We start from the raw sequence: 18,734 nt of genomic DNA on the forward strand, positions 1-18,734 counted from the left end.
CCTGTACAGGTGTCTGAGCCTAAACTCATTGAGGAGACCTCCAGGTAACAGCGCCTCATCCTCTCCACCAATCAGCTTTTACAATCTCTTTCTACGCGGACCAATGGCAGGGAGACGTGACACTACTACACGCTGTGGGCGGGAGCGACAGAAGAAATAGCCAATCAGGAGGAAGAGACGAGCCTAGACGTCACCGTATTGGTTAGCAGCTGCGCAGACATTTGAATGTGTCTGTATGATGTACTAGGTCTGGACGAGGCGGAGATGAGAGCGGAGGAGTGGTGGGAGGCAGCAAGATGGCGTACCAGACTTTCCGGCAGGAGTATATGCAGATACCTCCAGTGACCAGAGCCTATACCACGGCTTGTGTGCTCACCACCGCTGTAGTGGTAAGAACCGGCGAAGCTCAGGGCGGGAGAAGACACCTCTCTGACCTGGGTGCTCCGTGTTGTACGGTTGTCTACTCCTTACTAGCGCTGAGTGGGGTTCCCATGTCTGTCCGCTCCTGACACCAGCGCCTGTTATTCCCCCTATGTACCCCAGCCAGTACTGATGATGCTCGGCTACTGAGTACAGCTCCATGTGCTGGGGCAGTCTGACTATAGGGACACGTCAGCGGAGGATGTAGCTGTCCCACCTGTCACCTATAGTATTTGTCTATGCTCATAGCCATGCATGTATCTGATGGCTGAGTCACGTGTTTTCCTATTAATATTATAACATTATTAATCTATTTCTGCTGTTTATAAATATTGATGGGGATGAGGAAGACCCTGAACAAGCAGCCCCTCCAGTGCTTAGAGAGTGGTAATCCAGCTGGTGCTTGGTGTACAGTCATGTCATTGTGTGACATAATGCACTGAAAATTCCCCAGATGTATGAATCTCACTGATGGGGGAATCCTCGGTTGTGTGACGGACTATGTATAATAACTTTCTGGAGTTGTGTAACCTGCCTCATAAAGGAGCAGTACCCCCCCTCCTCCAAATATCCAAAATGCTCTGGGGTAGGTGACAGTGAGCCTTGACATTAGGATAATACAGGAGTGTAGATGTGGAGAAATTTTGCAGAATTTCTTCTGAAAATCCATAGCCCTGAAAAAAAATTGGCAAACGGTGTATTTCTTTTTGGAAGCAACATGGTGGCTAGTGATTAGCACTTGCAGCGCTGATTACAACCTTGCAGCGCTGGAGTCCTGGGTTCAAATCCCACCAGGAACAACATCTGCAAGGAGTTTGTATGTTCTCCCTGTGTTTACTTGAATTTCCTCCCATTCTACAAAAGCTACTGATAGGAGAAAAAAATGTACATTGAGATCCCTATATGGGGCTAAAAATTTACATAAAAAAAGGTGTATTTCTTTTTGTGTATTTTGTTATGGGAATGCTGTAGATCTGTCACACATTTCACCCCCTGCATTTCAAAGAATGAAATTGACGTTTTGCAAATGTAAGGGTCAGTTTATAGGATGCAGACATTTCTGTAATTGTCCTGTGCATTTAGATGGGACTTTAAACCACCCACAGGTCCTTATGAATCAGTGGCTTAATGTCCCATATAGACCTGTACTAATGCCATTTGTATCTTCATTTTTTGAACGGAAAAAACAAAAAGGCGGTTCTTCAGTGAAGCCAGCTATCTACACCTCAGTTTCACTGCACATGCACCCGAGGTCTGGAGTACTGAAGCCAATGTGTACTACTTTGACTTTAGTGTTGCATTCCCCTTAAAATCCATATTGAAGGTTAATTTGAACATGTACTCTGTTCAGATGTTATCCTCAGCATATGGATGGAAACTTTCATTCACCTCGCTGCTATTGTTTCCATGTAGAAGTGTTGTACCATTTTAATTGTAACCTTTAAAGTGGGTTATCCAATTTTATAAAATATATTTATCATATGACCATATAAACAAAACACTAATACATATTGCGTTAAAATTATGTACTGTTTAGCTGATTTAGCTTCAGGTCACTTGACCACATCTTCATGCTTCATTTGTAGGCTCCCTGCAAATGAAACGTCACTGTGGCATGTGACCTGTTCTAAGCTGCCCATTCGCCTTCCTCCTCTCTGCACTAACTCACCCCAACCACCCCGCCACTCGTTGGGACCGAGCTCACATATAACTGCTGCCAGTAGCTCTGCCCTCTTAGCCTATTGCTGCCTATTAGCTTGGTTCCAAGGTGGGAGGTAAGTGGGTTGGTTCGAACATGTCACATACCACAGATATGGTTCATCTGCAGGCAATGGCAAAACATCACAGATGTGATTGCATGACCTGAGGGCAGTGGCCTAACTACCGACATAGCAGCAGAGGCAGCTGCCACAGGGCCTGGGACATTAGGGGCCCGGCGACAGCCGCTACCGCTGCGTATTTTGTTTTTTCTTAATAGGCTGTTACAGGCTGGAGTTACTCCAGCCGGTAACGGGCCCTATTTACTTACTGATCTTGGCAGGGCCTGGATCGGTAAATACCACTGTGGGCCCCACAAACACTTATCTTTTCAGACCCCCGAGTATAATGATCGAGAGAGGTAAAAAACACTATTACTTACCTCTCCACGATCCGGACAGGCTTCAGGCCTATTTGTCTGACGTCTCATGACCCCGGCCTGCGTCCCGGGTCATGTGATGTCTGACAACATTGAAGATGGACTACAGTGGAGGACTGCAGCAGAGCCGGGAGATAGGTGAGTAACAGTGGGTTTTTTTTTTATGTTTTTCTCCCCCTGGGTCTCTGATTATTATACTCTGGGGTCTGAAAAGACCCCAGAGTATAATAATTGTTTATGGTTGTCCAAAGTGGGGCATAATACTGTGTGCAGGGGCCACTATGGGGGATAATACTGTGTGCAGGGGGCCACTGAGGGACATAATACTGTGTGCAGGGGGCCACTGAGGGACATAATACTGTGTGCAGGGGCCACTATGGGACATAATACTGTGTGCAGGGGGCACTAAGGGACATAATACTGTGTGCAGGGGCCACTATAGGGCATAATAGAGCACGCAGGAATGCGCAGGGGGGGGGGGGGGGGGGGCATGTCAAAAGTTTGCCATGGGGCCTCGCCATTCCTAGTTACGCTACTGCCTGAGGGTAAATCGGCTAAACAGTGCATAATTTTAGCATGGAATGTCTTAATGATTTCGTAAGAGCTAGTTCACATTGGACACAGAATGGCGTATTGTGGTCCTGATTTTGATGCGGGAAGCTGTGTCAGAATAGGACCAAAATACGACTGTCGCAGCTTCTCGCTCCGGAGTACGCCCAAATGAATGAATGGGCCTAGTCTGGAGGGTGCTACCTTGAGGCGGACGCCGCAGCTGAATCAGCTACAGAATCCACCTGAAGAAAGGGCAACTTGCTTCTTTTTTCTGTGAGCGGCAGCATACTGCTCACGGAAAAAGGAAGCTAGTGATCTACATAGACCTCTATTGTGAGGGGGTGGATTCTGATGTGGATTCAGTGCCAAAATCCGGCCCCTCTTGCCCTGTGTGAACAAGCCCTTACACTAAGGAATACTGACATGACAAAAAAAAATTTTCTTTCTTTCTTTCTTTCTTTTATAACCCAATAAGACTGAGGTCCCACGTTGCAGAAACACACTTTTTGTTGCAGTTTTTTAAGTTAAAGCCAGAAGTGGATTGAGCAGAGGAGAGAAGTATAAGAAATTCCTATATATTTCCCATTCCTTCTGTAGCCATTCTTGTCTTTGGTTTAAAAAACTGCAGCAAAATCTACAGCAAAAAAAGCTTCACTTCTGCAGCGTGGGGCCACAGCCTTAATGTAGTTCAGTGGGAGTGAAGTCAAGGAGTGTGTGTTATTTCACCTTGACATTTTGTTCTTTAGGGGAATCTTAGAAATAACCCATGTGAATCCCCATCTCATGAAGCTGTTCTTCAGTTACTGCAGTAGTAGAAGGGGCTTTCCATCTCTGAGATGTGTGGAGTATCCATATATTATGCTATGATTGTCCAATAGATGTGCGGTTCACCTTTTGGATCTATCTTGAGAACAGTGACGTTCTGTGGATGGGCTGTAAATGTCTGAAGTTTTGTGTTCTATGTAGGAAATTATTGAAGATATAAAATATGCTGTATGTATGATATTTATGTTCAAGAATTTTGTATTGGATTTGTGTACAATGTTACAAAATTGATAAAAGCACCTGTAAAAATGCTATTTAAAGCACACAGACTTATGAACGCTCCTTTCTGTGAAATTATACATTCTCGTAGCAAGAGGATATCTGCTGGCAATAGAGAACGAAGGAAAAGAATACAGAAGGGATAAAAAGTTTCTTTAAGTGCAGGAATTCACGGAATGGAGGCAAAATCCATTAGTAAAATAGATCACAATATTTCTTAATGTCACAAATGCGGACAAAAAATGAAAACTTGTTCAAAAGTTTAGGTACGCTTTAAAACATTGGTGTTTGTTCAAATTAACTTATTTTGGCTGGCGGTTTTCATTCAGGACATGGTGGTATCAGGCTGGTTCCAACCCTGGATTACATGTTCGATTTCCCGTGTCGCTCTGCCTACTCTCTCCTCTTACATTATCACTGGTATTTATTTGCCTGTGCTATAGGTCTTGCATGAATAAACCACCACCAAAGTAAGTTAAACAGAAGCCTTTGGACAACCTCTATCTTTGGAGCAATGGATTACCTGTTTACGTTCTGTTGGCTAACTTCATTGATCTGGAAAAGGAATGTATACCTGGAAGAGTCTGCACTTTTGGCTAGTATGTTTATAGCTTCTAGTTTCACTAATAAAGGTGCTAAAAGTAACAAACACTTCTGAGAATTTTTTATATGAAATCTGCCATCTTAACACCTTTTAGGGTATTGCTTTCTTATTTCAGCTCCTTTTTCTGGGGCTATCAGTGGCTCTGCTGACCTGAACTTAGAGCATCCTAGGTCAGTATTATGCTCTATGTATGTCCCAGGAGACCCACACTTGGGCTGGGATGTAATACGGGAGCAATATCTTCATCTGCGTCAGCCCTTAATCTGTTATTTATTATTATTATGCTTACTTGTATAGCGCCATCATATTCCGCAGCGCTTTACAGATATTGACAGTCACTGTCCCATATAGGGCTCACAATCTAAATTCCCTATCAGTATGTCTTTGATGTGTGGGAGGAAACCGGAGTACCCAGAGGAAACCCACGCAAACACGGGGAGAACATACAAACTCCTTTCAGATGTTGTCCTGTGTGGGATTTGAACCCAGGACTCCAGCTCTGCAGTGCTAACCACTGAGCCAGATTTTATAATCTGTATAAAATAGTGTACAGTACAGCTGTATATGTATATAATAATAATAAGGCAAGGTGTAATTCAGGAAATAAGGCACTTGACTTATATACTTTTATGTATTACATTTCTCTGAAACGCTTTCCCTTATCTGTTTTCTCTCTTCTAGCAATTAGAAATCATCACACCATTTCAGCTGTACTTCAACCCAGAACTGATATTTCGACATTACCAGGTACGTCTCATGGGTTAGATGCTTCTTTTGCTGTATATATTATATTCCTGTTAGCACTACAAAAGGTGCTAGAAAGTTGTAGGCACAGTCAGTATCTTATACAGGAACTAATGTACTAGCAGGTTTGTTTCAATTTCATTGAAAATAATATATTTGCATGGGCAGGAAATAAGAATGTTTAATGCCTCATCTGTCCTGATATACAGCTGTTAGAAGATATTACAGAAGTTTACATTTGGTACAAATGCTTTACTATGGCAAACACTTTAAAGGTATACAATATTAGTGCTCCTCAAGGGAGTCTGGCAACACCAAAAACGTTATTAAACCAGCTCCAGTACCTTAAAGCACTCACAGCAGTGAGCACAGTGCTAGAATTTGTTGTAGAATGGCTCCTTGAGTTTGACAAAAAAAGCTTTTTATTTCTATGCAATTGAGCCAAGAGTACATTGGAGGTGTGATCTGGGGTGACTGAGCGCCGTAGCAAGATCTTTCTCTTACTCAATACTCCTCCCAGCAACACTTACATAATTAGAGCTTTCTCCTGCCTCCTCTCAAGCAAGGAGGATCTTGCCGCAATGCTCAGCAGCGTCAGAACCTTCCCTTTGTGTAGTAAAAAAATCAGCCCTTTAGTCAAAATCGGCCATTCTACAAACAAATTCTCACACTCCGCTGACAGCTCTGAGCACTAAGATACTGTACTGACAGACTCCCTGACCTACGAACTGGAAACTGCCCTTAACAATAATGCTTTTTTCACGTTGCATTCTGGCTTCAAATTTAAAGGGATTCTACCACTAAATAGCTATTTTTTTTCTGCTTTAGACGTCAGAATAGCCTTTAGAAAGGCTATTCGTCTCTTACCTTTAGACTTGGTCTCTGAGGCGCCATTCCTTAGAAATCCTGTTTTTTTTTTACCGGTTTTCTAATGAGTTCTCTCGCAGCAATGGGGGCGGGCCCCAGCGCTCAAACGGCAATGAGGGCGTCCGCACTGCTGCCTGAGAACTCTTTCCAGCGACGCCTCCCCTTCTCGGTCATCTTCCTTCTGCGTCAGCTCCGCCGCCTGCGCAGTCGGCTCTGCCAGTGAGACACTAGTAGAGCCGACTGCGCATGCCGACGGCCATATTTTCAAGGCCGCAATTGCATGCATGCGCAGTACGCTCCTCGAAGTCTTTGCCGAACAGCGTGTACTGTGCATGCTCAGTAAAGTCTGAGCAGACCTCCGACGTGCGAGTGAAGTCATCCAGGTTTTGGAGCGTACTCGGCTCTACTAGTGTCTTGCTGGTAGAGCCGACCGCGCAGGCGTTGGAGCTGACGCAGAAGGAAGACGACAGAGAAGGGGAGGATGCAGCTGAAGAAGGAGGCGTCGCTGGAGAGAGTTCTCAGGCAGCAGTGGGGACGCCCCCATCGCTGTCTGAGCGCTGGGGCCCGCCCCCATTGCTGCGAGAGAACTCATTAGCATACCGGTAAAAAATGGGATTTCTAAGGAACGGCGCCGCAGAGACGAATAGCCTTTCTAAAGGCTATTCTTACGTCTTAAGCAGAAAAAAAATAGCTATTTAGTGGTAGAATCCCTTTAAAGGGGATGTCCGGGATAAATGGAAATCCCTACACTAATCTAAACATCCTCCCCCTTCCTACTTTCTAAATAGCATAATTAATAAAAAAAAAAAAAAAAAAAAAATTAAAATGTACATTTACCTATATCACTCACATGACCGCCCCTGGGACATTTGCTGGTTTCTGGAAATGGAATGTCACTACTACCCCCTTCACCCTTTCCCCAAGAAATATCTAATCAAAGGCTACTTATACCCAACACCTAACAGTCAGTTTACAGATATTGGTACAGGAAAACATAATTATATGTTGCATTATAAGAGTTCTTTAGCTGGTACACTTTGGTAGTTTTAGACATCAGAACTAGCATGTAAGTCATTTGTCAAATAAAATGGCAATAGCAAATTTTTCTCTTTTTTTTTTTCTCTTTTTTTTTTTTTTCCCCAGGTATGGCGACTCATCACAAACTTCTTGTTTTTTGGACCAGTTGGATTCAATTTTTTATTTAATATGATTTTTCTGTATCCTTTTAAGGTGTTTTATGAGTGAATGGCATGGTCCTTAATAGGACATGAGAATTTATTTCCTTTTTTAGATTTATAAGTATGAAGAACTTTTATCTAGAAGGCAGCTTAATAAGTTAGTGCTATTTCCATATATGCAGTTATGGTTGCGATAGAAATATGAGGCCCTGTGTCCTGATCACCAGATCGGAGTGTACATAAATGGTGGAACACACCCTTATTTCTCAAGGAAGCCACGTAGAACAGCTGTGTTTAACTATTTCTGCTACCCTGAGGTAATCGGGAGTTCTGGAGACACAGGTAATGGAAATGGCATATCCTAAGACTGGCATTTTTGTCTGCTTTGGGCAGTTTGTTAAAATTGATTATGTCAGGGTCTGGGGTTGCTAGGTGGGGTGGCATAGACACAAAAGTCCAGCCTCTTTAGTCCAAAAACAAAGGTAGAGTTTATTTTCACTCAAAAAGGCAGTGCAGCAACAAAGGAAACAATACAAAAATAAATACCTGCCCGGCTAGGCTCTAACTAAACATAGAATAGGTTACCTCACATAGAATCACAGAAATCAAAAGCCAGTAGAATTCGTTCAGGACACAGCTCCAAAAATATGACCTCTCTCTTTCACTCTCCAGCCAAACTCTGCCCAAAGTGTTGCTGCTGGAGCTGACTTGTTAAGCCTCCTTGACGAGAAGACTCTCTGCAGCTGAGTCACTGCCGGAACAGCCCCAAACTGTGAACTGGAGGGGGGTAGAATGACAGGTCCCACTACAAACCTACCTGCCGTTCCTAAAAATCCAGCCCAGTAACCGGAACTCTGAAATAACCCTCAGCAGACAGAATTATCTGCTGAGAAACATTGTTTCTGGAGTTTTCTCATCTCACCCACCTGAGTAGTCTGGGTGAGATGTACACTCCCTCCATTACCTGACCAGCCATCGGCTTACACTTAAAATAGAACTGCTCTCTGGATGCAGCCAAAGCATTTGACTGGAATAGCCCTTCCTCCTACAGGTTCTGCAGGAGGGCAATAATTTACTACATGGATTACTCTTCTCTATCAATCCCCTAGAGCGCACTCTCCATAAATGGTTACCTGTCTCCATATTTCTCATTACACAGGGGCAGGGATGTCCGTTATCCCCATCACTCTTTGCATTGGCTATAGAATCTCTTGTCATCATTCTTAGGACAGACCCGATATATAAGGGAGTGACTATTGGTACCCACGAAGAGAGGAGAACACTCTATGCAGACAATCTGCTTTTGCTTGTCTGACCTTAATCACTGCCCAGAACCATGGCCCTAATTGATAGATTCAGTATCTACCCTAGCTTGTGCACTAACCAGTCCAAATTGTCATTTATCATATCATTAAACAGTTAACGGTAGATACCAGTGAATATATTTGTGGCCTAAAGGTAACGGACACCTATAGATACCTGGGTATTTATATTTCTGCTGACCATGGTAATTTCCTAAATTCAAAAGTCTACCCACTTCTTGGCCACTTTAAAGCCAAGTTCTAAGTCTGTGTGGTCCTCACCTCTATCAATGGCTATCCTATAAAAATGGTGTTTCTCCCTAAATGTTTATACATTCTAGAACATGCAGCCATGCCAGTACGTTTACGTTTTTCAAGCCGTTGGACTCCCTACTTATTCTCTTTTATTTGGGGGAGCTCTATGAAATGAAAAAAAATGTAAGGGGATATATTCTAAATCTGAGTACTTCAGATAAATCTGCTACTCAGATTTAGAATATATCCCTTGATGAGGAAGACTTTGATAAATAAATTTGCTTAAGGGAGCTGTAGCAAAAGTGATAATGGTCTCCCTATATTAGTGTAGATATGTATTTTCTATCACTTTTGTGCATTTCTTATCTTTTTATAGTTACATACCCTGGACCTTTATTTTAACGTACATCAATAAAATCTAGTTTTAATCATGCCATTTATTTGAGATTAATTATATTGTTCATCTACCAATTTGCAAAGACTCATTACTCTTTGTTTTTTAACAACTGAACTGCCCTCTCATGTGACAGTTTACTTGTTGATGGCGAGTTGTTTTTTTTTTTTTTCTCATCCTAAAGTCCAAAATGTGATGTGGATGGCTGGCTTTAGGCTTGGGCTACACTGTAACCTTTTGCAGCACTGATGATGGATTTTAACTATGGAGTGACATCTACAGCCTATAAGATTGCATACAAGTTGATGCAAGCATTTTTGCAGCTGTAGCTTAATAGTTAAATTCAGTTAATAAAGTTGCAGTGAAGCACTGACTTTTAGGTAAAGTAGCATAGGCTACCCGAAATGTCTGCTTTATTTTAATGATGAGGAAGCCACATATGTCTAAATAGAACTGTTCCTTAACAAAATATGTATGTCAGATATAGGTACTGCCGGATGCTTGAAGAAGGATCGTTTCGTGGTCGTACAGCAGATTTTGTATTTATGTTCCTTTTTGGTGGCCTTTTAATGACTGTATCCTTACATATATTCAAAGTTTTAACTTGAGAGTTGCATTAATGGGTGTTTGTAGTAAAATCTTAGGGACAGACATTTAGGCCGAGTTCAGATGGAGTTTTTTGGTCCGGAATTTGACGTGGAGGCCACCTCAGATTCTGGCCCAAAAAACGGGTACTCTTCTCCGGATTAGGCCCAAATGAATGGGCCTAGTCGGCAGGGAGTGTCTTCAGGCAGACGTCCAGCCGCGACATCCGCCTGAAGAAAGAGCATATCTGAAAAAGGAACCCATTGATTTCAATGGGAGGTGTTTTTTGAGCCGGATTGTGACACGGATTACAAGTCAAAATCTGGCTCAAAAAACCTGTGTGAACTCAGCCTTAGGCTGAGGCCACATTTTACAGAAAAGCTTGACAGGAATAAATAACTTACTGATCATAACTAGATAACTAACTTACATAACTAGAGATGAGCGAATATACTCGATCGAATACCTCGGCCGCATAGCTCCTGGCGGCAGGGAAGGAGGGAAAATTCGATGCCCCAAAAGTGTTTTTGCACCGGGAGCTATGCGGCCAAGGTATTCAATCGAGTATATTCGCTCATCTCTAATCATAATTTTTATTGTTGCAGATATTGCCAAGTTTTGTGCTTTCTATAATGTGAGGCTTCAGCCTAAAGCTGATCAAATGGAGAATGTGACAATGAGAAAATGTGAGGCTTTTCTGGATGTTTATACTTACAGGAAATATCTTACACTTAGCTTTTAATCATCTGTATATTTTAAACAGTATTTTTTTTCCTTAATATACTTTAGATCTTTGGGCTTTTTGTCAATTTAGTTTTCCTTGGTCAAGCTTTTACAATAATGCTTGTCTATGTGTGGAGTAGAAGAAATCCTTATGTTCGCATGAACTTCTTTGGTCTTCTGAACTTTCAGGCTCCATTCCTTCCATGGGTCCTTATGGGCTTTTCGTTGTTGCTGGGCAATTCAATTATTGTAGATCTCTTAGGTAAGATTTGTGCAGCCTGGTTTGAAACTTTGCATAAAGAACAAATGTCACTCAGAAATTCTTACACATTGCTTTTGTGGGTACCCTCATGTCCTGGTTAAAGAAAAAGAAATATTTTTAAATTATTGAAAAATACATCTTTCACTGTTGCAGCCTGTTGCTTTCTGCATCAGGAGAAGACTAAGTATATTTGAGGCTACCTATGTTTTTTTTTGTTTTTTTTTTATTTCATGTCAAAAAATTTTTTAAAAAGTAGAGATAAACAGCATTTATTTAAATCTATACATAATTTAATCTTGGGGAAAACCCCACTTGATTGAAACTAGCCTAAAGCATACTACCGTATTTTGCGGACTATAAGGCGCACCGGACTATAAGGCGCATTACCCATGAGCGCCTTATAGTCCTGCCTAGGTCCATATATAAGGCGCACCGGACTACAAGGCGCAGCGCTGTCCGGTGCGCCTTATATGATTGAAAGCGGCGGCCGGCAGACTTTGCCGGTGGCCGCTTAACCCCCCGCGTGCCAGCCGCTTCTATTCATTTCAATGGCACGCTTCCATTGAAATGAATGGAAGCGCTCGGCACACGAGGAGTTAAAGGGATTCTACCTTTAAAAGAACTTCCTTCTTGATCACGTCGGAATAGCCTTAAAAGACTATTCGTCTCTTACCTTTTTACCATAGCCAGCGCCGCCTTCTTCTGCAGCTCCGTCTCTGTCTTCTTTGGGCCTCATGGATGACGCATGCGCAGTCAGCTCTAACAGGCTCTCGCAGCCAGAGCCGACTGCGCATGCGTCATCCATGAGGCCCAAAGAAGATGACACGGAAGGCGCGAACACAGCTCAGGGAGAAGGCGGCGCTGGCTATGGGAAAGGTAAGAGACGAATAGCCTTTTTAAGGCTATTCCGACGTGGTTAGGGGGAAGAAGTTCTTTTAATGATAGAATCTAGAGTTGAGCGAGTACTGTTCGGATCGGCTGATCCGAACAGTACTCGCTCATCTCTAGTAGAATCTCTTTAAGCAGCGGCCGCCGGCAAAGTCTGCATGCCGCTTCCATACATTACAATGAGAGCGCGCTATTCAAATAGTTAGAGATGAACGAATACTATTTGAATAGCGCGCTCCCATTGCAATGTATGGAAGCGGCATGCTTTGCAGGCGGCCGCCGCTTAACTCCTCGCGTGCCGCCGCTTCAAGCCTTATATAAGGTGCACCGGACTATAAGGCGCACTTTCGATTTCTGAGGAAATCGAAGTATTTTATGTGCGCCTTATAGTCCGGAAAATACGGTAGTATTGATCCACCCAAAGGTCTGCTAGAACATGCATTCCAAAATATGCACTTTGATTGTATTCTGTATACATGTAATTTGAGTGGTATGCATTCTTAAAGGGGTTTTCCCATCTCCCTTTTTCCGCTGCTTTCCCCGCTGTCTCTTCTTCTCATAGTCTTGTATTCTTTATCAAACAGGCAAATACACCTCTCCAAGCATTCTGAAAAGAAAACTAGGAAATATCACAATACTACTAGAAATTAATATAAATGCGCAGATTAAATAATATTCCCATTCTTCTAGAAAACTGACTCCATGTTATTTGAACTGCAGAGCTGTAGATGAGTGAGAGCAGTAAGTGATGTCATCTGTCCTAACTTATCACACAGGTCTGGCTCTATGGAAACGCTGTGTGAACAATGGAAGGGATAATTTCACATAGGAAAACAAAGCAGCATTGCTAAAGCAATATATTTAGGAAAACACATGTACATAAGCTAGCAATTTAGATCCTTGAGATGGGAATACCCCTTTAATAAATGAGTGGTGTATGTGTGCAATATGAGTGTCATATGCTATATAATATTTGAACGAAGTTTGCTGCATGCACATAAATTATAGGTATACTGTATGTTATTCATATTCTATGAGTAACATGCTGTATTCATTTAATATTTGAGTGAAGTTTGCGACATGCTTGTACGATTTGAATGATGTGTGCAGTATTCGGGTAATATGTGATTGATGTATGCATGTAATCTAAGAGGGACGTGTGCATCTAATACGTGAGTGATTTGAGGGATATGTGTGATATAAGTGAGTGTTGTGTTATGCAGAGGCTGGCATAGATTTCAGCTACGACTCGTATCCGTTTTCTGCCATCAGCAATTGGAAACCTGACAGTCTGAGGCATCCCTGTCCTGGCTCACCTTAATCCTCACCCTGCTCCACCAACTGTCTTTTTAAAGAGTGGCAAGCAGGGTGGAAATGACAGAAAGTGATGCCAAGTCATTTCTCGTACAGCAAAAATGCACCATTTCTGTGCCAGTTTCCTGGCATAAATAATACATTGTATAGTAAATTACCCCCACATAGTACAATGCATCATGTGTGAGTGGCCTGTATGTGTCTTATGTGGAAGTGTTGTGTATGCATCATGCTTGTAATGTCAGTGGCGTGTATGGGTCATGTGTCAGATACTAAATATATTATATATTTGAGTAGCTACTTGCACAGGGGCCCATTGCTGTCATTTTCCATCTCTGATAGCACAATGACTATATACATGGTGTGCATAAGGCTTAAATCTGATGCTTTACGTTACAAGTGTTTTTTTAATCCTTTAATACTTGGCAGTTCACTTGCTTCATCCGTGTGTCTGGCTCATTTATTTATTTTTTTTGGAGTGCTTGTTTGCTCAAAGCATTATGAAACCTGTCAGAGTTCTTTTCATGTCCAAGTTTTACTTATGGAGAAAGTTACTTTGTCCTTTGTTAGTTATCAGTTTGGGTTCTGTTCGAATTTTGTACTGTAACTTTTTTTTTTTTTTTTTCTTTTTTTGCAGGTATTGCAGTTGGACACATCTATTTCTTTTTAGAGGATGTGTTTCCTAACCAACCTGGAGGAGGAAGAATTTTAAAGACACCGTACATTTTGTAAGTATGGTACATGCCTATATACATTCTGCTTTCATCTTTATTTGGTCTTCATCTATTAGGAAGCAAGCATCACTAGTTGGGCTAAGTTTGCACCACAGCTAAGGTCAGGGGCATAGCTATAGCGGGGACAGAAGTAGCAATCAGAAGGGGACAAAGGTGTCTGTAGAACTTAAGATACCACTTTTATAGACGGTACATAGTAAATAGGGCCCCTTTATTTTGCATTGCGACCCAGGAGCTTCACATTACACCTATGCCTACGATGAATATTATACATAAGAGTAAGGATAAGACCCTGATGTGCTTATTAGTGCCAGATTTTTGGAAATGTTAGTTGAAAATGTGCTCTAGACTTACACTAATAGTCCAGTAGATTGAAAACTGGGCTGAAGCCTAGTAGCCATGGTTGACAGTCCCCTGTAGTGCAAATTTTTTTTTTTTTTTTTTTTTTTTTGTGGTAGTGTGTTTTAAATATTGACTGTTAGTATATGTTCACATGGTGGAATTTGTAGAAGCTGAAAAATTCTGCTTTAGGAATTCACACCAAATCCGCTTTGACATCCATCACTGAATTTGCAAATTCTGCTTCAGCCAGGTGATATTTTTCTGCTTCTCATTCATTTCAGTGGGATCTATCAGGCGGAATTTACCTGGAGATTGAGCATGACCGCTCAAGACGAAGCTGAAATCAGCTAGATCATGGATGTCAAACTCTTTTACGCCAAGGGTCACATCAGCCTTATGGTTGTCATTAGTAATTCTGCAGCTGTATAAATGTAGTTATGCCAGTTAGTTGTATGACCTGGGTCATTCCGTGTCAAGTGAACCAATGATTATTCCCTCTATATTTTTAATTCTTTTGAGATTTTGTTATTTGGTAATAGTGTGTCAGAGAATGCAAAATGTGAAGAAAAAAAAATTCTAGAAATTTTTTTGGATTTTTAATTGATTTTCAAAGTTCATAAAGTGCGAATTTCTGTGTTGCCTGCCTTTACATTTCTCCTCATAATTTAGGCTAGAAAAAAGATAGAGAAACAAAATAAACGCCATTCTACTCAGAACTATACAGGCTTTCACCAAATATGTCACAAGAGTATCTTTGTTAATATTTTACCCATGTGAACGCAAACGCAAAATTTTAAAACGCATTTCCGAAAAAAAACCGTTTTATTTAAAAAATTTTAAAAAATGCACATGGGCCTGCTATGCTCCAAGCCACATCTGTACCAAAATTCAAGTTGGGATCGCGATGGGATAATATTTTAAAATATAACTATTACAGTGTCATTCCGAAAATCTTGAATTCAGATCTGTTCAGCCTGTGGTCTAAAAGTGTGGGGTCTATATGTGAGATATGTACAGAGAATGATCCACCTCACAAAACTGTAATGTTAACTAGTGTCAGACTAGCAGTATACAGGTAATAATGTAATATGACACTAGAGTGGGACCATCTCTCTCAGAGGTGTGTTTCTGGTAGGACACTTATTGTAGTTCACCTCCGATAACCACAAGAAGGGAGGTTCCAATCTTCATGTTTGATGCATGTCCCTTATTATTAAAGGTAGAGTAATTAATACAGAAGTCATGTTATGTTCTCATATTGCATTGCTCAGTATATGTTGATGCAGTCACTGATGTAAGGAATGACTGAGGACTTGATGCTAATGTACAATTACTAGGTAGTATGGAAGGACACTTATTGTAGTGCACCTCAGATAACAAGAAGAAGGGAGGTCCTAATCTCCATGTTTGATACATGTCCCTTATTATTACAGATGAATGTTAATAATATAACCCCCCCCCTCCCCAACCACACCAGTGTCAACTCATTAGGTGTGCAACATATAATTACCAAATAATCCATGATTTTTAGATATCACTGTATTATTTTATTATGTTGATGATAAAAGGCCAGTAGTTTAAAAATGTCCTATTAATTGTTTGATTAGTTCATATTTTATAGAATGAGGATTTATCTACTGGACTATTTATCTTAATAAATTACATGTTTAGTGATATAATAAAAAACAATTGTTACATGTAGAAATAGGTGTTATAAATATTGGTTCTTGTACTCTTGTTAACATATAATTAGGATGAGACTATTTAGAAAAATCGCACTTGAGGATATGAGCAGCTTTTTTCTTTCGGTTTGTTCAATGCATTCAGGTTGAAAATGCTGGACAAGCTGTGTTCTGATAAGATGTATTTGTTCTGGCACTTACAATATTTGTTTTTTATGTTTTTTTATTGTTGCATATAAATGTTGAATTCAGCAAGTTGTAATTTGAAAAGAAAAAAGGAAGAAGCTCACAAAAACATAAAATCAGATGATTCAAGGCTTAAAAAAAAATTGATCCCAATTTGGTCCCAAGTTGAAAACCTGTACAAATATAACCAAGAACACAAGTAACACAAATGCATTTTTTCACAATTTTAAAACATACGTTTTTTTCACAATTGCGCATCAAAATTTTGAATTTGATTTCTCCAAAACAAAATATAAAGAAACCTCATCTTGTGACATATCAAATGAAAGCCTGTATCGCTCTGAGAAAAATGATGCCTCTCCCACCTATTTATCTTAATTCTAGCCCAAGATATGTTAAAAAATGTAAAGCCATACCAGGGCAAAATTCACACTTTTTCAAAACTTTAGAAGTCTATAAAAAATTAACTGATGAAGAAAAAAATTCGAAACTTTTTATTTGTAATTAACTTAAGTTGTACTTCATAAAAAATAAAAATAAAAAAAATCCAAAGACGTCAGGTAAAAAAAACATTCCTATTTGGATCACTTGATATGGAATGACCCACCTGTTGAAGGCAACCATAAGGCTGATGTTAACATATTGTTAGTACACATAGGTAATTGTGTCCTAATTGGCTCCACCCCTACTGGTAACAGTCTACCCATAGGTAATAGTGTCCTATTTAACCACCACATAAATATTGGTGACCCCCCCCCCCCCTCCCACCTCAAATTACATCACATACAGTCTAGGCCATACAACCTCGGTGAATTTCATACACCTCCTCTATTGTCCTGCCAGCTACCTTGCCTCTTGTGCTATGGTACCACAAGTGATACCATAGAGCAGGAGACCTCATGGCCAGAAGGACATAAAATCAAAAGCACAGCCAGGCATGAAATTCCCTACACCTGGAGGTAGTAGTGTGGGAAGGTTTAGGGGCCTGATCTTAAGGGTGACGTACAAATTTTCCATTAAGGAATTTGCTGTAAATCCAGTGCAAAATCAGCATGTTGCTTCCTGATGTGTCACAGATTTCCTGCAGAAATCCTCCTTTGCATTGACAAGGGATGACCTTGAAATCCACAGCACAAATTAATAGCCTACGACTTTTAAAGCAACTTCTAACATATCTCATTAAATAAATCTGGAAACATAGCAGTGTTATGAGCTTCCAAGCTCAGTGTAGCAGAGATTAGCAGCAAGAGATTTTTTTTTGTCTTTTCGGCCTCCCTTTCCATAGACTTCTATGTAAAAAGTAGCTTAGTCTGATCAGTGGAAAAAGAAGCAAACAGATTTCCTAATAAATATGTTGCAAAGTTTATTCCCATACACTATTATGAAAAACTGTTTCTATAACTGAAGATTCACTTTGAAATCCACACTGCAGGCCATTTTTTTTTCCTGCATTGCGTGGATAAGATTTGTTAACATCCTGTCTAAAGCATTTTTCACAGGAATAGAGGACTTTCATTCATTCAGACAGAAAATCCACCACAAGAAAAACTAATTTTTGTTTTTCTTATGTGGTGCCTACTTGTACTTAAATTATTTAATTTGCTTTGCAGAAAGGCAATATTTGATACACAAGATGAAGATCCAAACTACAATCCACTCCCAGAAGATCGTCCTGGTGGATTTGCATGGGGAGAGGGACAACGACTTGGAGGTTAAAGAAAAAGATGCGAACTAAAGAAAGCGGCACACGGGAGCTGAACTTTGTAATATCGTCTTGAATGCACATTGCCCTGTTGCAGAGATAACTTGCAGAACAGGAAGCACTTTATCATCCACTGACTGACACAAGGAGACATTTTCATTTTCCCACCAGTGCCTCCCGGTAGAGGATTTGTTTGCAATGGTACTTGAAGCTCTTGGAATCTGAACTGGAACTATGGAAACTGATACTATTCAACCAGACCACACAGACTTCTTTATTGCTTTTTAACAGTTGTATGTTATCTTATTTTTGATACATGAAAGAGATAACAATCTTCAGGACACGACTTGTCCTACTTTTGCCAGTTTGTAAACACAAACTTTAAATGTAGAGACTCCTGCCCGTGCAAATAACGCACAAAATAGGGGACATACAACAGCCATTCCTCTACTGTGTGACATAACGTATGACGCGTATCATTTTATAAAAATATACTTCAACCTTAGACTACACTGTTTCGAGCAGTGACACAAGCTTGTTTTGCTGGCTGATTTCTTGGTTTGATTCTCAAAATGACAACAAATTGTGTTTTATTATTGCATTTCAGTAAGATGATGTATGTACAAGGAATCCTAGAAAAAAGGCGGTGTATTATAAAATATTTTATATGCACAATAAATCCATGGACGTTGTGCTTTTAAACACTCCTGAAAGCATGGCATCATAGACGTATGTGATATTGGGGTAAATACTACCAAAATCAGCTGTAAATTTGGAAATTGGTGGTACTACTAGGCCATATTTAGACAATAGAGATTTG

The 18,734-nt window shown here is 40.6% G+C and overlaps 1 protein-coding gene across 1 annotated transcript; it reads left to right on the top strand.

Annotated features, from left to right (window-relative positions):
- The first annotated feature begins 229 nt into the window (after positions 1 to 229).
- On the top strand, positions 230 to 18,447 carry DERL2 (derlin 2). Its single transcript, XM_075264936.1, has 7 exons — positions 230 to 389; positions 5,439 to 5,504; positions 7,512 to 7,585; positions 9,978 to 10,071; positions 10,871 to 11,066; positions 13,906 to 13,996; positions 17,823 to 18,447. Exons 1-7 carry the CDS (start codon positions 297 to 299, stop codon positions 17,926 to 17,928), a joined length of 720 nt encoding a protein of 239 aa, XP_075121037.1. The 5' UTR covers positions 230 to 296; the 3' UTR covers positions 17,929 to 18,447.
- The last annotated feature ends 287 nt before the right edge of the window (positions 18,448 to 18,734 follow it).

Source organism: Leptodactylus fuscus, chromosome 2, assembly GCF_031893055.1.
Source record: "Leptodactylus fuscus isolate aLepFus1 chromosome 2, aLepFus1.hap2, whole genome shotgun sequence".
Taxonomy (NCBI): domain Eukaryota; kingdom Metazoa; phylum Chordata; class Amphibia; order Anura; family Leptodactylidae; genus Leptodactylus; species Leptodactylus fuscus.

Excerpts from the sequence above, each read along its gene's own strand:
- DERL2 (XM_075264936.1), top strand. The coding sequence starts at position 297 with ATGGCGTACCAGACTTTCCGGCAGGAGTATATGCAGATACCTCCAGTG. Across the intron at positions 7,586-9,977 it reads TTATTTAATATGATTTTTCT|ATATAGGTACTGCCGGATGC; the intron begins GTATCCTTTTAA and ends TATGTATGTCAG. Across the intron at positions 11,067-13,905 it reads AATTATTGTAGATCTCTTAG|GTATTGCAGTTGGACACATC; the intron begins GTAAGATTTGTG and ends CTTTTTTTGCAG.